Source organism: Silurus meridionalis, chromosome 13 (assembly GCF_014805685.1).
Source record: "Silurus meridionalis isolate SWU-2019-XX chromosome 13, ASM1480568v1, whole genome shotgun sequence".
NCBI classification, from domain to species: Eukaryota; Metazoa; Chordata; class Actinopteri; order Siluriformes; family Siluridae; genus Silurus; species Silurus meridionalis.
The window spans coordinates 25,084,729-25,109,334 of record NC_060896.1 but is presented as its reverse complement, the minus strand read 5'-3'; the positions used below and the strand labels follow the sequence as shown (position 1 = coordinate 25,109,334).

The 24,606-nt window shown below is 38.9% G+C and overlaps 1 protein-coding gene across 3 annotated transcripts in view; it reads left to right on the top strand.

Annotated features, from left to right (window-relative positions):
* Positions 1-24,606, top strand: part of zgc:158464 (uncharacterized protein LOC791139 homolog) — a 150,193-nt gene that overhangs the window by 22,558 nt on the left and 103,029 nt on the right. For all 3 annotated transcript variants that reach the window (XM_046864175.1, XM_046864176.1, XM_046864177.1), the window contains exon 2: positions 13,111-13,243. In XM_046864175.1, the coding sequence (XP_046720131.1) occupies positions 13,111-13,243 (133 nt within the window). The remainder of the gene's footprint in view (positions 1-13,110; positions 13,244-24,606) is intronic.

The following is a 24,606-nucleotide window of genomic DNA, read 5'->3' as shown; positions in this document are numbered from 1 at the left end:
ATGGATTGATGGATATCTAGATAGATGGATAGATATATGGATGGATGGATGGATGGATGGATGGATGGATGGACAGATAGATGGATAGATGGATGGATGGATGGACAAATGGATGGATGGATAAACGGATGGATGGATATCCAGATAGATAGATGGATGGATGGATAAACGGATGGATGGATATCCAGATAGATAGATGGATGGATGGATAAACGGATGGATGGATATCCAGATAGATAGATAGATAGATAGATAGATGGATGGATGGATATCCAGATAGATAGATGGATGGATGGATGGATATCCAGATGGATGGATGGATGGACAAATGGATGGATGGATATCCAGATAGATAGATGGATGGATGGATAAATGGATGGATGGATATCCAGATAGATAGATGGATCGATGCATGGATATCTAGAAGGATGGATGGATGGATGGATGGATAGATGGATATCTAGATGGTTGGATTGATGGATATCCAGATAGATAGATGGACGGATGGATAAATGGATGGATGGATATCAGATAGATAGATAGATAGATGGATAGATGGATGGATGGAGATCCAGATAGATGGATAGATGGATATCTGGATAGATGGATTAATGGATGGATGGATATCCAGATAGATAGATGGATGGATGGATAAATGGATGGATGGATATCTAGATAGATAGATAGATGGATCGATGCATGGATATCTAGAAGGATGGATGGATGGATGGATGGATAGATGGATATCTAGATGGTTGGATTGATGGATATCTAGATAGATGGATTGATGGATATCTAGATGGATGGATGGATGGATGGATGGATGGACAGATAGATGGATGGATGGATAAATGGATGGATGGATATCTAGATAGATAGATGGATCGATGCATGGATATCTAGAAGGATGGATGGATGGATGGATAGATGGATATCTAGATGGTTGGATTGATGGATATCTAGATGGATGGATAGATATATGGATGGATGGATGGACAGATAGATGGATAGATGGATGGATGGATGGACAAATGGATGGACAGATAGATAGATGGATAGATATATGGATGGATGGATGGATGGATGGATAGATAGGTGGATAGATAGATAAGTGGATTATGTTACAGCCTTATAAGGAATTTATGAAAAAATATCATTTGGCACAATGGCAATAATGTTGAAAAGAAAGATATAAGGAAGCATTTGTTTCTGCTTGTCTCGATCCTGCAGATGTACATCACAGCATCTCTTGTGATTTATATTCAGGGGAGGGTTAAGCTACTACTGAGAGGGTGTAAAAGGATTTAGTTGGCTGACCCAGGGGTTGTGCCTCATATGCCTCTCGGCTCTCTCATTAGCCAATGGGTGATTTTTATCCGCGTTAGGGGCGAAAGTGCAGCAGCAGCAGAAAGCTCCTCTCTTTGAAATAGGCCCTAATCCAATCGAGCCACTAAGCCTTCAGTCGTATTAGGTTATCAGCAGCAGAAATCCCTCTTTGCTCAAGACATAAATCACACAAGTCAGCTCACCTACCCCCTCCTTACTCTTTCTTTCTCTCAGTTTTCTACAGTTTTTTTTTTTTTGGCATACAGCTTCAATATTAGTCTCAGTGGGAGGAATGTCAGCCCACGACATCTCCCGGAACAGGGCTCTCCAGGAAACGCAACGGGCTTATAGTCATTTGAAACTTTGGGAAAGCTTTTCCATTCGATGCCACAAGGAAATGTTTGAGAGAAGATTCATCGCCAGGCTCAGACTGACTGTGTGACTGCACTGCTTTCAATAGAACAGCATGACAGAACATCAGCTGTGAAATAGTGCTTGCTTTATGTAGGCTTGACAGACCCAGACAGAAGTCGCATGAAAACCAGAAAGAAGACACATGATCCTCCCTCGTCAATGACATAATTCCTGGTGCTGGTCCTTTTTTTTCCTGCCCTACATTCCCAGGATGTTAATTGCTCTATGAATTAAATTCCTCTCAGATTATATCGTGTTTTTTTCTCTCAGTCAATAATTAAAGATGGAGTGAATATCGTATATCTCTGTGCCTTTGATGCCATTCAGCGGTCCTCATGTTCTTCTTCTTTCTTGCAAGCTTTCAGTGTATCCATGTTTACCACTTGGCTTCAAGTTTAGCAGCATGATGTGGTGCAATTACTGTGACGCTTGTGCTTTTTATGTGTGTTTTTATAGCTACATTTTTAGATCTCAGAGCTCAAAGTCTACACTCTACAACTGGTCTAGAGGACATACATGTGGAGTCAGGTTCAACATTATGTGGGAGGACAGGACTGGGGTTTGAATTTCGCTCACAGTACTAGCTTTATTCACTGTATTGTTAACGTAGTGCTAAGACTGATGATACAGATTTGGACTTGGCAATGGAAGTTAAGTCAAGTCAAGTTTATTTCTATAGCGCTTTTCTTAACAGACATTGTCTCAAAGCAGCTTTACAGAATTTAACAGTGAATGTGAACGGTGTGTGTTTATCCCTGATGAGCAGCAATGGCGACTGTGGCATGGAAAAACTCCGACTTAGATGTTATGAGGAAGAAACCTTGAGAGGAACCAGACTCAAAAGGGGAACCCATCCTCATTTGGGTGACATCAAGACTGTGATTAAAGTCTTTAAACAATACAAAAAAAAAATCATCATTCTACCAGTTACGCATCTAATGCGATTGCACGGCGTCAACACCAGCAGTTACAATCGGTGAAAACCCAAAGAGCTGATATAAATTAAATAGAAAGGACCTTAGTCACATGATCCTAATCTTTCATGGCAAATCTTAACCATTACAAGGAATCACCTGCACTTATTATTCTAGAACAATCTAGATCGAAAAAAAAAAAAAGGCCAAAATGTATTTAATCTAAAGGCTTAATAGGTTTAATCTCTGAGTGCTGCTGTCTTTATGAAAACACTCATTATGAATCCCATTAGGAAATCCAAACAGTCCGTTAATAAGATCTAGCTTTCTTTATTTAATTGTTCATTTTTTTTTTTTTTTTTCTGTGACATGAATAGTCATTAAACTGTAAAAAAAAAAAAAACATTAGAAATGCCAGGTGTTCTAAAAACATTTGACAGGCAGTGTATGTATTCTACTCTCATTAACCTATTAATTGATATAAAGATGTGGCGTAGTTGATTTTCTGACATCACACTAGAGTTTTACAGAGAATGGTGTAAAAAACAGGAAACATCTAGTAAGCAGCAATTCTGGATCTCAAGACATGTTGAGCATGTTGAGACCTTGGTTCAGAATGACAGAAAAGCTACAGTAACTTAAATACTTACTTATTGCAACTGTGGTTAGCAGAAATGCATCTCAAACATACACACACAAAACCTTAACGTGAATGAGCCATTATAGCAGCACACCATATTGGATTTAAGCTAACTGGAAGGCGACGGTTATGCAAATAACCACTCTTTACAGCCATGACTAAAAGAAAAGCATCTCAGAACATGTTAAACCATGATGGAGATGGACTACAAAGAAATAAATCACATTGTCAGATAATTACCAGAACCTGAGATTACAATAAGCACTGCAGACTCAACAGACTCCACTGTTGGTTGGTTGGTTGGATGGATAGATGGATGAATGGATGGATGGATAGATATTTTTTCAGCTTTGTATTAATGGGAATGGAATATTTTGGACTTGGATTTTGTGTTGTACATTTCCTTAATTTCCTTAAATTACCTTTTTTTTTATACCTATTTATATTTCTTAATTGTTCCCAAATTACAATCTGAAACAAGCAAGTTTTAACATTGGCAGGTTATCCTATTCCTTCATTTATTTTAAAAGTTCCACCGATCCTAAAATTTCGGCGGCCCTTTTAAAAAGCGCTCGCCGTCACTATCAGTTGAAGTAAATGTTAAAAGCTTGCAGGAAAAATGCACATCATTACACAGAAGGGTTTTTTTTGTTGTGAAACTAAATGATTATCAAAAGTTCCCATACAGTATTTCCCTTCATGTTCTCACAGAGTTGGGAAATTTAAACAAGACTGTGTTGCTTTCATTATGTAAAGCATTAAAAAAAAAAAAAAGCTAATCCTTCAGCAGCATTTTCATCCCAGTGTCCTTCAACGCATTGTAGCCTAGAACTGTGGTCCAATTTGACTCTTATGACTTTCACGTGCGGCTTGGCTTGTGTTCTGATACGACCTGAACGTGCCAGCCGGCAGATGGTGGGTCCCCTGGCTGTACTCAACTCTGTGAGGACCTCGCTAGTTCATCCATGTGCGTTGGAGGCCAAGATGCTAAATGTGTGGTAAAGCTAATAGGAATTACTTTTTGTTATTAATTACTCACGCCATTAGTTGAGAATGTGATGGCAAATTGGGGAATATGAGTGCAAACAACGTTTGTTGTGGATCTTCTGAGTTGTTTGTGTTTAGCTAATTCATTCCGTTCCTATTCCATTTCGACTCGGCTGATTTACTCCGACCTTGGGAGATGTTTTGATGCACGGTAGCGGCAGAGAAAAAGCTTGTTTATCCCTGAGTAATTTGGCGATGCTCAATTTAGGAGAAAGCAGTGTAGCGTACATGAAATTATTGGGCCTCATGGTTCTGCTGCAGTAAGCATCAACATTTATGAATAGGAAATAAGGTCACACTTTTCTCTCATCTAGTTAGAGGGAGAAAAAAAATAGCGGCCAATTTCAGGAATGCACGAGTAAAGATGAAGTCTGTGTACATCGCATTCGAACGTTTTTGAAAAGACTGGCTGTTAAGTAGGAAAAATCTGCAGCGTTTTGAAATTCAACATTAGTTTGTAAGTTTGAATATTTATGTGCTTTTTGAACATCCCATTCCACATTTCGTCCTCATTTGCTGTTATAATAACCTCCACTTTTCTGGGAAGATGTTCCATTAGATTTTTCTTATGTGCTTGTGGAGATTCATTCAGCCACAAGGGTGGTGAGGTTCATCTCAAAAGTGTTTAGTTGGGTTGAAAGGTCTATAGCAGGCCACTCCATATCTTTCATTAAAACCCATGTTAAGCATATCTTCATGGAGCTGCCTTTGTTTGGGTCTACCTAGTTCAGGTGAATGGAAAATAGACATTCTATACAGTCGTGTGCCTCCAACTTGGGGAAAGAACCATATGTGGCTGGAAAAGTCTGGTCTCCCAGTACTATTTTCCGTGTCGTGTAATTTTATCACCATAAACGTATCATTATGCAATTGCGTTTGCAAATGTATATAGATCGACATTGCGCCTTCATAGCTAAATCAAAACCTCTATGCACTTCTGTGTGATTAAATCCGTATGTAGTTTAGATTGACAGGTGATTGACAATGAAGTATTTTAGCTTCTGTCACAATCCATTAATCAGACAACAAAACAAATGCATGAGCAAGTAGTAAAAAAGTGCTTCCGTCAGCAGATACCGCATGACTAAATGTATCTGTCCATCATACAGCGATTTTTACTTGTCCTCGATGTTTCTTGCCGTCTTCCACTTGTGGTTTGTGGGCTGTTCTGGTTTATAAATTGAAAGTTTTTCGCTGGCAAGATGTTTAAACGTTGGCATCTGTGTGAACTTGGGCCAAGTTGTTAAGATCTGGAACTGGTGATGGATGCAGCTTATGTTAGCTTAAGCCAAAGTAAACCCCCCTCAGGGTCTGTGTTGATCTTTTGCTTGTTCTCGGCAGGATCGTTTGTTCATACTCGGTGCCGAGTGGGTGTCGAGTGTTGTGATAAAGGAAGTTGACCCAGTGGAGTCAAGTAACAGCAAATCGAGTCTTTGTATTCATTTTTTAGTTAAAAGGTTATTTCGGTCAGATTTGCAGAACTAATGTAAACAACGTAATCGAACCGGTTCCCACTATTACTGTTCTTTCGTTCCAATTGAAACGCTCGCTCGTATCCTGGTGAGGCTCACTGACAGCTCTGCTGGTCCACGTCGCAATGCAGGTTAGATACATTCGGAGTTATACGTTTATTCCGTGTTTTCCTTGGGAGCACAGAGACGCAGGGTAATGACAGGGACATGTGCGGTGATGCAATGACCAAAAAAAGGAAGATAAATAACCAAAAGGTCCCAATGCTTAGACATTCAGTAGCCTGCAATACCTTAGCTGCAATAACTTGACGGGGTCATGCTGCATGATTGCTGCTTTCTTCAAATAACTTCTAAAATGTGCCTCGTACCTAGGTACCTTTACTCTTTATGATTTGAATGATGGGGTCACATGGATACAGCATGTTAGATCAACGGGATTTATTTATATATTTACGTAAACATTTTTACACACAATATTTACACACATAATACTGCTACGACTACTCCTACTACTAATAACGTCCTAGTATATTATCATGTAATGTTACACTTTAATAATGACTAATTTAAATATTATTATTTAAACAACGACATTTGTATATTATTAATACGAGGCCAATTTGTATTATTATTATTTTTTAAATAATTTTAAAATAATTTTATTTATTATAATATCAAATTTCAAGCTTATTTGTGAATATGGTGTAGGACCTGTGGAATGTCCCAGATGAGGATGGGTTCCCTCTTGAGTCTGGTTCCTCTCAAGGTTTCTTCCCTATGCCATCTCGGGGAGATTTTCCTTGCCACAATCGCCACCGGCTCGCTCATCAGACTTCATCAAACTTACACTTATAAAGAATATAATCATTTTTTATCACCACATTATCTGTGTAAAGCTGCTTTGAGACAATGTTCGTTTTTAAAAGCGCTATACAAATAAAAATGAATTGAATGTGAAACATCTGTTTTGATACTCAGTGCTGTCACAATCTGTTGCCTCGGATCTCAGGATCCCATCAGACCCTTTAAGGATTTTTTTAATTATAATGACCTTCAGCAATTTTGTTTGCATGATCAAAATAAAAATCAACGTCTAAGAGCATAATAATTGTATAATTGTCAATGGAATCTCGTTAGAAATGCAAAACATATAGCGAAGTAGCCGTAACAAGCAAGACGTTCCATTAGTCAGGGACACATGGCATTTATGCCAAAGGCAATCTCTAACTAAGGTATTTAATGTCTATAGTTAGGCATTTTGTGCCTATGTTTAGCCTGCTGCTAAATCTAAGCTAGTTTTAAAGGCTAGGCAGGTTAGCAAAGGGTCGCAGTGCTTGCAGATTCAGCGTGGGCTGACTGTGTTTTCTGGAATAATTTGCTTTACTTGCTATCACACTGTTTACACAGTGACAGCAAAAAGATAATGAAGCAGTGGTCTATCTTTTTACAGCAGTACAACATTAAGTGTAGACATCTAGGCCAATTGTTAAAGATTAGCCACTCTGCTAATGTTTGTTCATTTTACGGCTTGTAAAACGAACGCATGCCATGAATAGCTGTGAACTGTGGGGATATTAAAGGGTTTATTCAAAATGCTGCAGGTTTTATTGCAGTAATGATGTCATTGCTACAGTTTCTGAGGTAAAAAGAAGATATCTAGTATAAGCATGCTGCAAATTCCAGTTCATGTAATCTTATCTGTTGGAAAAAAAAAAAGCACTCATGGTTTGTAAACATGCTAGCATTATACATAGCAATAATTTTTTTCTTCAGGAATGCCAGGAGACAGTAGCCTAAATACAGTTTTCTTCTCAGCCATTCATGTGGCAGGAGGGAGGCAAGCCATAACATCATGTACAGGGTTATTAAAAAAGAATGAACCGATTTCTTTACGCAATATTTTATTAAGGAAAATAACTACAAAACTCCAGCCAAGTCACAAGTATTATACTCACAATCAACTTAGATCAATTATATTGCAAATGGTCACTGACCCAATTCATGACGATGCTTGAGAATGATATTGGTTCATTCTTTTTGTATAACCCTATATATATACATAAAATGAGCAAACCAGAGGTGACTCCGAAGCGGAAAAGCTTCCTGAAATGATATGAGGAAGAAACCTCAGCTCAGAAAGGAACCCATGCTTATCTGGGTGACATTGGATAGTGCGATTATGAATAATTCCCTTCTGTAAATGTGTACTCTGTGTTAAAAAGTGCCATTGTGTAACTAGGATATTCATTACAGCTATTAAATAGTGTTGTTTTTTTTTGGTGTTTTTTTATGGAGGCTTGAATGTAACGAAAAAGCAGTTCTAAGCAATTGTACCATAACTGCTTGTGTTCATTGTTGTCCAAAGTTATCTTTATGGTTTCTGAGTAGTTCAATCCACAGCAATATCATACCCATTGAAGAGACAAATGTACTGGGACACCTGACTTTTCCAGTCTTACGTGGTTCGTTCCCAAACTCAAAGTTCAGTAGGATGTCACTGGAGGTGGTAGCATCAAAATTTCACTTTAATTAAGAGATCCGAACCTATTCCAATATGACAGTGCCACTGTTCACAAAGAACAATCTCCATTAAGATATGGTTTAATTAGATCAATTTATTCATCCCAGCGAAAATTCATGAAATTTGGAGTGGAAGATCTTGAATAGCCTGCTATACAGCTTTGACCTCAACTCAATTGAACACATTTGGAATAAATTGGAATCTTTAGGTTATGTATATGAAGGCAATTTTCAGCAGCAAGTGGCATCAGAAGCAGGGCATCAGGATAGATCAGGAAGGTCTGGAGAGCAGAATAGGTCAGGATCACTGGTATCTCAGGAGTCAACAGAGAGAGGGAGGAACACCAATTATCAGCTGTTGTGTGTTAACTCTATGCTGTTCTGTGTGTAAATCCCAGGAGATTTTTAGTTACTGAAATACTCTAAAACCAGCCCATCTGGCGCCAACGACCATGCTGCACTTAAGCCACCGAGATCACAGTTTCCCTCATTCTGATTTTTGATATGAACATTACCTGAAACTTTAGACACTTGATTAGATTTTTGCATTAATATGTACAGGTGTTCCTATTAAAATAAAGTGTATTTATAGTCTATGCATATCATCAGTTCAGCCTAATTCTTGTGGGTTTGTGCCATGGAGGAGGATTAGAAGGGAGTGTTGGAGCCCTGACTGCCTGGAATGCCTGTCTCTGCCCACGCTGCAGATGCCCAGGACTAAACATGAAGATTAGCGATCCTTTTGACTGACTCACTATTTGTTCAGAATCAAACATGGTGAGATTTGCTGTTCCAGGAAAAGGATAAGAAAATAATCAGCGAGTTCTTTCCCGATTTTGCCATCACTAACAATTTCTTTCATGTTCGAAGCAAGTATTTGTCATATAGTTATGTTTAAGGTTTGTTCTTGTTATCATTCACATTACGGGCCAGTTATTTTTACATTGTATTTGTGGACATTTTATTATTTACCGCTTTAGAAACTCCGCTGGAGCTTCTACACCATGCCACAGAATGAAATCAGAATGATTAGAACATTAAAGCCATGTCAATTTGTATATATTTTTTTGTTGTTCTTATGAAACTGCTCTTCGGAATGTTTTGGAGTGAAGTTTATCATAATTTATCATACTACTGCATGTGTACAGATTTACGGCTCCCGTATTTTTGGTATCATTGACTTACATTAAAGCAGCTATAAAGTTTATTTTCTCAAAAGACCCACATTTTTTCTCTCTCTTAAAAAATAACACCACATGTATTTTTCTACTCTACCATTTAAGTGCTTAGACAGTTGAAACCGTTACTAGACAAATAATAGACAACCATTGCATTAAAACTCGCCTTGCAGCTGATGGGAAGTAGGTAAGATTTTGGCAGTTCAAGCCCCAGCACTTCCATGTTTCCACTGCGGGGCACATTTTTAAGGCCCCTAACCCTAGACTGTTCAGTTTAATACATTTGAGATAATTGTAAGTTGCTTTGGTTAATGGTGTGTGCCGAATGCCATAAATGTAAAATGAAGCTGTTGTTTGCTGTTTTTGCTGTTACAGAAAATGAACGAACACCTGGGGGAGGTTAAGGCTCTGGGTTACTGTTTGGAAGGTCAGGGGTTCAAGACCCAGTATCACCATATGCCACTTTTGGGCCCTTGAGCAAGGACCTTGTGCTTTAGGGCTGCTGTATCATCTTCGATCCCAAAAAAAAAACGTTTAAATAGAGAATTAGAATTGAAAATGGCAAATACCCTTATTCTCTGAGCTGGTTTTTTTACTCAAACAGTTCTGGAACGATATTTAAGATTTGGATGTGCACTTTATTATTATTTGTGCTTCAGTGACCTAGAAATGAAGGTCAGATCTAACCTGTCATAATAGCGAGGGAAAAAATGACATAATGAAGTCGGGACAATAAACTGGCACATGATTTGATAAAGAAAATGAACAGCACTTCTTTGATTTCCTCCTCATTAATCACCGAGTCTTCCCACATGTTGTTTTACACAAACCTGCCCATCAAATCTACCTCCCACAGAAGAACATGGCGTTTCATGAATGCATTTTTTTTTTCCCCCGTCCTGACATTTAAGAAACTGAAAAAAAAGCTGTTTTTGTACAGCGTTTTTTTTTTCTTCTATTTTTTTCATTATAAAAAAAAAAGAGCAGGGATTAGGCACACTTGCCATTTTTCAGTTTGTCGTATTCAAAGATGTCTGCATGGCTTTTATGCTTCCCTTGATGTATTTTCCTGTTGCATTCTTTCTATACCTGAAATTCCTGCTCTGGTTGCTTTGCCTTGGACTCTGCGTGAACTCTCTGGAAAAATGCGGAAAACACGGTGAACTCTCGGTCACTTTCCAAACTCTTGATTCCGTGTCCAGCTCAGCAGATGGCATGAGCTTGACTTCACGTTCACCGAAGGCCAGTTTACCGACATCTCGCATTTTCCGACCCATAATTAGCACCGCAACCGTGGTGGTTTCAGTGACTCATTTGTTTCCTAAACGTCTATCAAATGTGTTCTTTTATTCATAAATCAATGCATCATTTAAATCAGAGAAATAATAAAAAAAAAAGACTTATTTTGCCGCTTCGGAACTGCTAGCGAACGCACAAAAACCGCACGTTATGTAAGTTTGACATACTTTATACATTCCAAAACCAGAGCATGGTTATTTGTTTGCTAGCTGACAGTTATCTAAGGCTCGGAATGAATAAACGTAGGGTGGAAACTATTCCAAATTGCTGCTTTAGTGCGGAGCTGATTACAGCTGTCTGGTGTCAAAGAAATTCATGAGATAGAGACTGAGGTAATGAATGAAATTCAGGACCTTTTGTTTGCATCCACGGCCCAGGATGTCCAGCTAATTACCATCCTCACCATGAAACGGCCTTAAAAAACACAACAAGACCTGCAATTAGGTCTGAATCGCTGCCAAAGCCTGTTTTTGTGCTTCGCAGTTTGAACGCCGAGGAGGAAGCTACACCGCTTTGTCGCGCGATAGGCTCTGCGTATCTCTGCTTTTCTGCTAACATTTACGTCTTTGTATCGGGCCGGAGCTTTCAGCCGAAACGGGAGCAGAATTTAGTCAAGTTGGAGGACGAACAGAAGGCTACAATCATGCAAAGCCCTAATGACACTAAAGCATGGGTTATTAATTACCTCAGAAAATAACAGTCTGGAAAAAGACATTATATATCCGCGCATTAGTTCCGTTCTACGGTTGCATTCGACTTTATTTATTTAAATATATTGCAGATATACTCTTCGAACGAACATGAATATTGATGAGCGTGTAATTTCATGTGCTCGTATTACCTGAACCACTGAAGGCCAAAATTCACATCACATGGATGCAATAACATTAATTCTAATGTTTTTAATTATTGTACCCATAGTAATTTTTATTGTTTTTTTACTGAGCAGTGAATTCCACTTTTAGTCCCAATTTGCTCTTATAATTCCCTCTTCCACTCTTCAGGGAAGATGTTCCACAAGATCTTTGGAGTGTGTTTATGGATATTTGTGTTCAGCCACAAGGGTGTTACAAAATGTAGGAACTGATGTAGGAGACCTGGGGTGCAGTCAGCGTTCACATTCATCCAAAGGTGTTCAGTAAGGATGAGATCAGAGCTCTATAGCAAGCCACTGAAGATATTTTCTCTCCAAAGCATGTAAACCAGATCTTTAAGGAGCTCACTTTGTGCACAGGGGTATTGCCATGCTGGAACAGGTTTGGGTTTCAAAGTTCAAGTGAACGCAAAATTGTATTGTAGCGCATCTCAAGACGTCCTGTACAAATGAGTGGCAGCTTGGAAAAGAACCACATATAGCAGGAACGGTTGGGTGTCCCAATACTTTTGGAGCTTCAAACAAAAAAGAAAAGATCTGTACATTACAAAATTTGCATCTTCGGATTGAACTAAGAGACCCAAACCTCCACCAGCATGACACGCCCCTGTACACAACGCAAACTCCATGAAGATACGCTTTACACATTTTAAAGGGCCTGATGTAGCGCTCTCGCCTTTTGAGAGATATTTGGAACCGTTAAATATCTAAAAGCTTTTTCCTGTTTTAGCAAAAACACAAATTGAGGAAAACAAATGTTTTTATTAGGCAACATCCAGTGGATTCTTTTCAAATGTGGCCGTCGGATGCACAAATATTATGAAAATTGGAATAGCATTAGGAGAATGAATTTCATCCCGACAGCCTGTATAGTGCCCACACACACTCATGCGCACACACACACACACACACACACACACACACACACACACTTGCGTGCACCCACATCTTGAGGCTGTTTATGCATCCCTTCATAATGAAGTTCTCTACTTTGGAAATGAAATGTTTTTGAAAGGCAGAGACGATTAGTGTTCGGTTTCATTCTCGTGGAAAAAAAAGCATGGCAGCGAGGCAAACCCAGGACTTGTAACCCCTTAAACACCCAGGACCAATCAACAGCTCCAAATTTTTTCCTTTCAAAACCCATAATTACGCATCACATCCTATTAGATTCACTTCTTTTTAATGACGAATACCTGAATACTAATCAGAGAAGGGTTTTAAATTCAGAAGGGGTTCAAATCATTCGCGTGTACTGCGTTTTCCCTCGTGCCCTGACCTTAATCCTCATCTCCTGGCTCTGTTTTCGACTCTGCTGTCTCTTCCTTCTGTGCACAGTTTGGGAGATGACCTCACAGCAGGGCTTTCTAAAAGATCACACACGCACGATCCTCTCAAACTCACACTCGCATGCTCTTCTCTGCAGGTCATCATCTTGGAGGACTACGCAGACCCTTTTGATGCTGCCGATCAAGCAGGTGGCACTCAGGGCAGCGTGGAGAAACCGGTGGAGAACGATGGCTACATGGAGCCCTACGAGGCTCAGAAGATGATGGCTGGTAAGATTTTGTTACTTAATCTGGTATTTAATCCTTTTTTTTTTCCCACTTTGGCCAAAATGGCATAGCGTCGTCCAGCATTCTGGTGTACCAGCAACATGGTTTTCCAGTTTGTTTCTGGACTGGCGTTTCATCCCTTTAGTATGGTTCAGAGATCTTTTATTTGGATTTCCTTTGTACTGTAGTTAAATGCCAATGTTTTCTAACACTGCATCTCCATAACCGAGGCCGATGTAAATCACATCATGACGCATTGCCTACGATACGAAGCAGCTACCGATTTGGATTCGATCCAACATAATGCGATTCAATGGGAAAAATATGATGCTCTACAATTCAATTGGGTGCAGATATTTCACTGGTTTTTCTTTGGTTCAGACAGACAGCGAGTCCTTAATTTACTTAAGTGCCTTCTGACTTCTAACATAAGGCCCTTTTCACAAACTCAAAGCCCAAAAATAAAGATATAAAACTGCATGTTCTTTTTCTGTATTGTCTCCAGGAAGGTGCAGCTCTACCTCTGCCATGTTAATCTGTATTTTATGTGACTCTCAGGATATATATATATATATATATATATATATATATATATATATATATATATATATATATATATATATATATATAAACATGCATGTCGTTATATGCTAGCTTCGCTATTCTTACTCCGAGCGCGTTCGTGGGTTCTTGCCTTTATTCTGCTGATCTGTTTATGAACACTGCAGTTAGAACACTGACATGGAGCTCAGAAGATCACGGCACTTGGGTTCATTGAACATCGGTAGGTGAAACTCGTATTCAGTCGTTGCACCACATAGTTAACCTCAATGCAGATGCACCAATCTGCCATCCCTAGTCTACAGTAAACAGATATTAATTGAATGAGATACAAAACACGTCTTTGAATTAAATGCTACTAAACAGCTGCTAATGAGTCGAAAGCACTTGATCGTACAGATGCTCAAGCATTATCATTTTCCTGGAAATAAAAGGCTTCCAGCCTGTACAATGTAATTTTGCACAAAGGCGAGCTCCAAGTGAAAGTGTCCTTCACAGATCTCTGACCTCAACCCCGCTGAACACCTTTTGGATGAACCTCAGTGCAGAACTCCTCGCCTAAACTCATGCTCTTGTAGCTGAATGATCACAAACCTACATGGCTACACCCCAGAATTTAGTGGAAAACCTTCCCAGAAGAATGAATGATACTATAACAGCAGTGAGAGATGAAATCTAGATCAAGGACGGTTAGTTAAGCATCCAGAAATTATATATAGAGAAATCTTTATCAAATATGCTAGAAATGGAAATGGAAATAGGAAACACATTTTTTAAATGGAAAAAAAGATTTTCTTTTTTTAAATTTGTTTTTTATTTGAGTTGCACGTGAGCCTTCATTGTGCTGCACGCAGCTGCTCATTGTGTGTTTGTTCTGATGGCGGTCGTTTAATTACTTCCTTTCAAAGCTCGGGGAATCTGTTCACCTGTCTGAATAAGCACGCTCGGCCATATGTGAGCTGTCTGGTCGAATCAACACAATAGGTTTTTTTTTTGTTTTTTTGAGAAAACGCAACAGACCGCGAACGTCAAAAGGTGCAAGCAAAACGCTCACGCGCACTCTCACAAACGCACAACGTGTAACACAGGTTGGTACAGTTAATAAGAATTAGAATTTCGTCTGGAGAGCAGACAGTCTTTATTATCGGCTTCTTTTTCATTCGCTTTTCTGGCTGGAACGATAGACGGCTTGTGTGGCAGACTGTACACGTCCTCTCTGCTGAAACAATGGCCTGGCGCTGTGCTATTGTCCGCTCTGCTTCAGTATCACCCTCAGAGGGACGGCGCACGGATGTATGCAAAGAAAAGACAACAAATAGGGAGAGAAATGAATGGATTTCTGCATCGCTGAACGAGCGAAGGATCTGTCAGGTGTAAGGAGTCAGGAGTGAAAAATGCTAAGGGTCGTCTTTCTTAAAATGTGTGTTGCTTCGTTAGTTTTTTTTTTTTTCCATGATTTAAAAAAAAAAAAAAATTATTAACTTGTTTTTATTCTGAAGCATTTTTTCAATCCTCTAGATATGAAATCACTTATTTAATTAATTATTGCTTTTTATGATCTTCATCATATATAATAAATAGAAATTCTATTTAAAATACAATGTACAGTATTCTGGTCAAAACATTTTTTTTAAATTTAATTATTAAATTTGATGTAGATATAAGCATTTCGAATTTTTTGCATCAAATGATATTATTAAAATTATTATTAGTAGTAATATTATTATTAATATCCTCAGATTTAGGAATAAATAATAAATGATATGATAAATAATAACAAAAGTATGACAAAAACGGTCCCAGTCGTCTAGACATCACAATGTGGCCTTCCTCAAACTCGCTCAAATCTTACGCTTGCCCATTTTTCCTGCTTCTGACACGTCAACTTTGAGGACAAAATGTTCACTTGCTGCCTAATAATAAATCCCACTCATTAAAAGGTGCCATGATGAAGAGATAATCAGTGTTATTTACTCCAGCGTCCATAATGCCATAATGTCATATCTGATTGGTGTATATACAACGTGTTTCTGTCTGTCTACCAGCTTCAATACTGTCTGTCTATACGTCTGTCTATATGTCTGTCTGTCTACCAGCTCTCTCTGCATTATATATAGATTTTTTTCATGGCTTTCTTTTTCATCATGGGACTAAAGAAGATTATTAAATACTGGATCATTACAATCAAAAATGTTCTCACTCACCTACCGGTTATTAGCTACCGTGTAAAATTGATCACTTGGGTTTTGTCATCTGCTGGTGTTTTCTTTTTCTTTTTCCAGAAGGCTTTTGTAAGATTAAACATCCACTACTCTCTTGTTACTCTTGCTTGACCTCTGACCCCTCTCCAAACCTTTACTGGATTACAGGCAATAACGATTCATCTGCGACCTTTCTTATAACCCCCCCACCGTGCTGTTCACGACTTAACACTGCATGACCCATGGTGTTAAGACTGATATTCGAAATTACATTTATTAAAGTATTAATAATAGAAAAAAAAGAAGGGGAAAAAAAAATTAAAACAAAATCATTTTTGTATTTATGGAAATCAATGTAAATGTATGCAGAAGCCTGTGCCATGGTCTAGGGGTGCTCCTGAGAGCAGGTGTGTGTGTGTGTGTGTGTGTGTGTGTGTGTGTGTGTGTGTGTTTGTTTGTGTTTGTGTGTGTTTGTTGTTCTGCATTCCCATGTCTCTGTGCAGCTCCCACTTCTCAAAGACGTGAATGTGATGTCTGTGATCTGAACATGTTTATTAATATCATTTTTTTTACTTTTAGTTCCGAGTCTTTTGTTCCCGAACATTCTATCGTTATTTGTCTATGTCTGGGTTTATCTTTCTGCCTGCTTGCTTGCGTGATGGTCCATCTGTCTTTCTATCTGTCCATCTCACTGTTTTAGCTGCATTACAGACTTATTCCTGGCTGTCCACATTCTGTCTGCGTGTCTCTCTGTCCACGTGTCTGTCGATCTGTTTGTATATAAAATGTGTCTATCTTCATCTGTCTGGCTGTCAGTCTGCTCGTCTCCCTGTCAGCCATGTCTGTGCATTTATTACCGTTTCTTTTATTACGGCATAGTGAGGTCACTTCCTGTATCAGGATGCCTGCGTGTGGTTGTGCTGAAATCCAAAGGGTTCATGTCTCTTTCTGTCTATCTGTATCTATCCATCCATAATCTGTATACCTCTACACTTTTATTACTAGTGGTCCATAATGCCTGTCTGTCCATCAGCATGTCTGCTTGTCTGTCTATCATCTACTCTAAATGTTTATTACTGGCTGTGGACTACTCCTCTGTTTGTCTGTCTGTTTGCCTGGCTGTCTGTCTGTCTCTCTACCAGCTATTCCTACACTTTTATTACAGGCTGCCTGTTTGTCTGTCTGTCTAATGGGGACCACTATTGTTAAATATTAGATTACTCTGTCTGTCTGTATGTCTGTAACAGCTTACTCTACACTTATTTTTTGTCTGTCTGTCTACCAACTTTCTCAACACTTTCAATACTATCTGTTTGTCTGTCTACCAGCTACCTTTACACTTTCATTACTGTCTGTCTGTCTGTCTGTCTGTCTACCAGCTACCTTTACACTTTCATTGCTGTCTGTCTGTCTGTCTGTCTGTCTGTCTGTCTGTCTGTCTGTCTGTCTGTCTACCAGCTACCTTTACACTTTCTTTACTGTCTGTCCACATTTTGTCTGTCTGTCTGTCTGTCTACCAGCTACCTTTACACTTTCTTTACTGTCTGTCCAGATTTTATCCGTCTGTCTGTCTGTCTGTCTGTCTACCAGCTACCTTTACACTTTCTTTACTGTCTGTCCACATTTTGTCTGTCTGTCTGTCTGTCTGTCTAACAGCTACCTTTACACTTTCTTTACTGTCTGTCCAGATTTTATCCGTCTGTCTGTCTATCTATCTGTCTGTCTGTCTACCAGCTACCTTTACACTTTCTTTAGTGTCTGTCCACATTCTGTCTGTCTGTCTGTCTTCCAGCTACCTTTACACTTTTACTACTGTTTGTCCAACACTCTGTCGGTCTGTTTGTTTACCAGGTACATCTACTGTACACTTTCATTATTGGCTCTCCATATTCTGTCTGTCTGTTTCTGTTGGTCTGTTATTTTACTGGCTACCTTTACATTTTAATTGGCTCTCCATATGTGCGTGCATGTCTGTCTACCAGATACCTCTGCACTTTTATTAGTGGCTTTTTATAATCATGCCTGCCTTTCTGTCTGTGAGTCTTTCCCTGTCTGTCTGTCTGTCTGTTCATCTACCAGCTAATTCTACATTATCATTACTGGTTGATTTCACTTCCTGTGTCTTCTGCATGGGGTTGTGCTGTAGGGAGCTATTTATGATGGATGCAGGATAAAACTCAGTAATCAGGAAACATCTGAACACGACTGCGAAGCAGCATCTCCTGAGTGTAATGTGCTGCAACTGGTCTTTAAGAAGCCGGCGTGCTGACGTCTCGTTTACATCTCTGAGGAAGATGGATGTCGGCGCATATCCCTCTAATATAATAAGTGCTGTTGATGGTGCAGTTTTCAAATTTCTATCTTTCCCTCATTTGTAGCAGATCAGTCAGATTATGCTGGCTATGCAGATGTGTCTGCGATGTTTATGCAATTAGGGGACAGTAATATTGTAAAGGTAGCGTGGCTGTGGTTAACGTTAATACGAGCATATTAAATTCCTGTACTGAGTTTGGACGTAGACTAAAGTGCGTAAGAGCAATTTCAGCAAATCTTTTCGAAACTCTTCGATGTGAATGATGTTTTGCGGTTGTGCAGATCACAGCTTAGGATTCGCTCGTCATCCTGCTGCTTTTGGCATCTCGACCTTGTCCTTAATACAGACCCTTGTGTTATTGACTTGAAGTCTCGCCTGAAGGCTGATTAATCTTTCATTCTCCCCTCATTAATTATTTACTGAATTACTGCTTAAGTGACATTATAGATTTGACTTAACATTGTCTTTACTCTCCTGTAATCTGGTCAGTTAAACCCCAGTTTCTCTCTTCAAACTGGTTCATAAGACGTTTTTATTAATGTCTGTGGGCTGTTCATTTATTTTATAGACAGTTAAGGAGAAATCGGTCTGATTGCGCTACAAGTTTAATATATTATATCTATAACCACATACACGTACAGAAGAAAATCTTTATTTGTCTTTGGAATGTCTGTGGAATGACACTTTCCCTTCACTTGAGTTGAGACCCAGATCTGTTCCTACATGATGGTGCTCCTGAGAGAGAGAGAGAGAGAGAGAGAGAGAGAGAGAGAGAGAGAGACAATGAGAAGTAGGGAAATTGATGAAAGGAAAGAAGAAAAATGAACGATAAAGGAAGGAAGGAAGAAAGGGTAGCAGAAATAAAAAGAAAGAAAGGAAAGAAGAGAAAAGTAAGAAAGGTTGATCAAATAAAGTAGGTAAAAGGAAGGAAGGGTGAAAGGAAGGAATTAGGGAAAGAAAGAAAGAAAGAAAGAAAGAAAGAAAGAAAGAAAGAAAGAAAGAAAGAAAGAAAGAAAGAAAGAAAGAAAGAAAAAGAAACTCGAGGATTTGACATCTTACACCAATATAACACCACGTACACACACACACACACACACACACACACACACACACACACACATTTGTTCTCTTGGGACTTTCTATAAAAGCAAAAGTCCATTTCTAGCATGAATTATTGAGAAATAAGACAGATGTGTTGGACATGGTGGACGTGTTGGACGTGGTAGACAGAAGGGCGTGTGCAGAAGCCCCGCTGAGCTCCGTTCTGCAAAGCAACTATTAAAGGCTTCATTTTCGTAGCAGCGAGATGATGAAATATTCATGACGTTGCAGAAGAGATTATAAACTGTCTTTATTGTGCCTCCTGTTCAGTGGCGTCATGCCATACAGCAGCATTCAACATTCTTCAGCTCCGATAAAGTGCCTGCTACCTGGTTACAACAATAACAACAATCATAATAATCATTAAAATAATAACATCATCATCATCAATAATAATAATAATAATAATAATAATAATTTCTTTGTTTGAGCATAAAATCTTTATATATATAAAAGAAACTGCATTGGTTAGGGATCTGGGTCACTGATTTAAAGTTTGAGGGTTTAAGCACCAGCATTGCCAAGCTGCCACTTTTGGGCCCTTGAACGAGGCCCTTAACCTTCTCTGGTTTAGGAGCACTGTATCATAGGATATAGAGAATAACATCACTGGAATATACGTGACAAGTTAAAGACTCTTTCTTTCTTTCTTACATTTAAATGTTTCTGTGTGTGTGTGTGTGTGTGTGTGTGTGTGTGTGTGTGTGTGTGTGTGTGTGTGTGTTGATGCTAAGAGGTGAGTTACATTGCATTCAAGAGGTGACATTTCAGTCATACACTTAGTCACCTAAATTAATTAACTCACACACACACACACACACACACACACACACACACACACACACACACACACACACTGGTGTTGAGACTTGTTTGGAGCGTGTGTGTAGGGCACAGTAACGGCTCTGTACTCAGGCAACTGCACGTGTGAAAGTGAAAGACTGACAATGAGAATTTTCCCACAATCCCCGGTGGTTTGCTCATTTGCGCAAACATTCGAGATGAGATGAGCAAATCTATTCTAAAAACAGAAATGCCCTCACACTGTTCCACACCTCCACAAGCCTGGACACGCGCACACGCACGCACACACACACAGGGTTGTCAAAAGCCTTTTCAGGACATAAAAAGGTGAAAGGAAAATTGTGAGAATGCGTGTGTGTGTGTGTGTGTGTGTGTGTGTGTGTGTGTGTGTGAGAGAGAGAGAGAGAGAGAGAGAGAGAGAGAGAGATCTGGTTAAGCCATTCTTAATGAAATGATGACACGTCTGCTACCCTCATGTGCTTTTATTAACACACTCACATGCACTACTGTCTGTAATCTTGGTGCCTTATCAGTACACACACTTTTTCCTTCCTTCCTTCCTTCCTTCCTTCCTTCCTTCCTTCCTTCCTTCCTTCCTTCCTTCCTCCTTCTCCCTGCACATCCTATTTTACATCCTATTTTACATCCTATTTTATTACTTGTCATTTTATTCTTCCATCCACCCTTATTTCTTTTCTTTCTTCCTTCTTATCTTGCTCTTTATCCCTTTATCATTCTATTCTTGTCCTTTCATTCTTTTGTCATTCTTTCTTGCTGACTTATCTTTTTGTCTGTATTGCCTTGCTGTTCACTTTCCTTCCTTCCTTCCTTCTTTTATAAAAAAATTACCTCAGATTGTTGCAAAGCCCAAACACTCCTTCCATAAAGGTTGTGGCAACTGGCAATTCTCTCTCACACACTGTATTTACTGTTACCATAGAAATGTTAACATTATCAAAATGATTCGTCAGAAGTTATAACAAGCCTTTTTTTTTCAGAATTGGACAGCGCTGTAGTATAATTCATTAGAACACACAATTGCACAAACACAGTAGAATCCAACATCTGGGCGCTCCTGGATATTTTGTTTTTATAACCTACAGGATTGTAACAGTAATTGTTTTGTTGAAAACAAGATATCTTGCCTTACAAATGAGTTGAAAAATGTGTGTAAGCGCAGTGTGTGTGTGTGTGTGTGTGTGTGTGTGTGTGTGTGTGTGTGTGTGTGTGTGTCAGGCAGTGTACGTGTAATGAAACCTATCCATTTTAGTTGTGAACGGTGTGTGAGCAGGATATTCAGATTTCATTTTCATACAGGAGACTGAGAAATGGACTTGTCGGAGTTTTCACTGATGTGCAGTGGAATAATAAGTGCCAGCTGAGTAAATGTTTCTATTAGTGGCTGATAAATGATGAAATAAAAGCAGTTGTGAGGATGACAGCGTGTGCAGGACCAACTGAGAGCTCACTGATGAGACTATACAGTCTGTCACTCACACAAACATCAATATGGTCCATCCCACACACTCAGAGACGCACGTCTGCACTCCAAGGGGCCCTTCTGTCTGTTTCAGACGTGACACGTGTGTTTTACACACACACACACACACACATGCGCACACACGCACGTCAACGTGAGTTAACATGAACACATTGTTTAAGTTCTGCTGTAGCTTTCTTTCTTTCTTTCTTTCTTTCTTTCTTTCTTTCTTTCTTTCTTTCTTTCTTTCTTTCTTTCTTTCTTTTTTCCTTTTGTGTGTGTGTGTGTGTTTGTGTGTGGTGTGTGTGTGTGTGTGTGTGTGTGTGTGTGTGTGTTGTGTGTGTGTGTATACAGTGTGTGTATATATATATATATATATATATATATATATATATATATATATATATATGTGTGTGTGTGTGTGTGTGTGTGTGTGTGTGTGTGTGTGTGTGTGTGTGTGTTTGGCACAAACTCAACTTTTCCTGGCTTGGTGTCCAGTTTTTAAGCCTGGGATTTGTGAAACACGGTGCGTCACTGCGTGTCTTGTTAAAGTCAGTGATTTTTTTGCTGAAGATTAATGGCTCTGTTAATCTGGGCCATGCTGAAGGGTGTGATTCTGAATCAGCTCGCACTCTGTATTCTTCCTGATAATCACTTTTCCTTCCTTTTTTCCACCCACTTCCTCCATTTAAGGTGAAATGGTGGCACATGAACGCTAACAGCACCGACAGTCTGACCTTGGCCTACTGACCCACTTGGCTAATTAGACGTCTGAGGCTGTGCTCGTAGGGTGTGTCATTTTTCTGCTTTCTGAATGAAATTGTGGAGCTGCCTGGAGTCCCAGTTGTGTCTGTATCTGCAGTTTTCTAATATTAGATCTGTAAATTGAATGCTAATGCTGGTCCGCTGCTACACACACTCACACACACTCTGAACTACATTATCCATTCAATTTAACATATTCTTCTGTTATGTGTCTTTCCCCATTTCAATTTTCTATGAAATTAGTTAGTACCTAGTTAGTGACCCTTAACTTTCCACTCTTGAAGCTAATAAGACACTGCTCTTGGTCTTTCTAAACCACAATTATCTGTTTTAAAGGAACTGGAGACTCCTTTAGGAAAAATGCCACAGAAATGTCTCCTTATAGAACCAGCACCTGTTCAAGTCCAATGCAATGTACTGTTCATTTACCATCCGTTACTTTGGTCTGTTAGTGTTTTGTTCTGTTTATACCCCGGAAATACGATGTGGGAAGGTGGATGGAATGTTCTAGGCCAGAGGCATCCAATCTGTTCAACAATAGTCTGGTGTGGGTGCAGGTTTTCATTCAAACCCAGCAAATCCACACCAAATTCTACCAGTTTAAATCTAATGATTTTCCTTTATTAACTATCATATATATTAATTATCTACCTACTAGAAAAATGGCTAAATAAATATAAATTTTTTTAAATTTCATGCAATCTACACACACTACCTTTGCGATCGACATATTGGGTACCTCTGTTCTAGACCATTCAAGGGAAAAGTCAGTTCTTTTTATCACTTTATCACTTTAAGACATTATAGCAACAGTCATTCTTTTTGCTGGCATTGTCTTTCTCTCTCTATTTAAAAAAAAATTGATAAACATATAAAAACACAGCTTGCCATTAATTTAAAAAAAAGTCAAGTCCAGTTTATTTGTATAGCGCTTTTCACAACAGACATTGTCTCAAAGCAGCTTTACAGGATTTAAGAGTTAAGGTAAACGATGTGTATTAATCCCTGATGATCAGCCTGTGGCAAGGAAAAACTCCCTTAGATGTTATGAGGAAGAAACCTTGAGAGGAACCAGACTCAAAAGGGGAACCCATCCTCATTTGGGTGACATCAAGAGTGTGATCATAAATCTTTAAACAATACAGAACACTGGAGAGTGAGAACTAAAATAAGCACTGGAGTATAAGATTATGAGTAATGATTTTACAGTCTTTTACAGTCATTTGTGGTTATAAAACTAGGAGCTACTCAGCAACTCATAAAATAGCTCAACATTTGCGATCATATCATAGAAAAAAGGCATAAACTCCTATTTTGAGACCCCTGAGACTCTTTTCACAAATAATAATTAAATAAATGTCTCCTATAGAAGGCAAAAAAAGTCTCCATATGAACAATACAATTTTTTAAACCCTTTTGGAGCATCTGCTATACAACTGTCTAGTTGCTAAAGAAACATGCTGTTATACAAATAGTTATTTTTTTCTCACTCACAACCAATTTCTCAATGACATTTCCTGAGCAGTGACCTTCGCCACGCTGCGCCTTCGAGACTCTTGCTCCGAATGTTACTGTCTGCGAAAAACACAATCATTATTCCAACAACCTGTATAAAACGCACTTCTCGTTCTCATCAGGCGCTATTATCGAGCGCTGTCTCGAGAACGGACACACGAGTTCTCGGTTTCGGCTCGACTCACGACGTGACATTTGCTGTAGTAGAAGCTTCGGAGCTTCTAATTAGTAAGACTTGGTTATTTTTGTCTCAAAGTTTAAAGGTTCAAGATAAAAAAACAGTTGGAATATTGATTGTCTGCCGTTGTTACATCAATTTTGAAGGCATTAGATAATGTATTAATGTAATTATATAATGAGACACAGTGAGGACCAAAAGTCTGACAGAACATTGAAAATGTTTCCATTTAAATCTGAAAATTAATATTTTTGGAAAGCTTGTGAACCTGACCATAAGATTAGTATGTGTTTTTTAAACCTTAAATTCCACATTAAGTTCAGAGTTATTCTTATAATAACCTCCACTCCTCTGGGAAGATGTTCCACTAAATTTTAAAGTGTGTTTGTGGAGATTTGTGCTCATTCAGCTCATTAAGTCAGGGACTGATGTAGGTGAAATGATGAG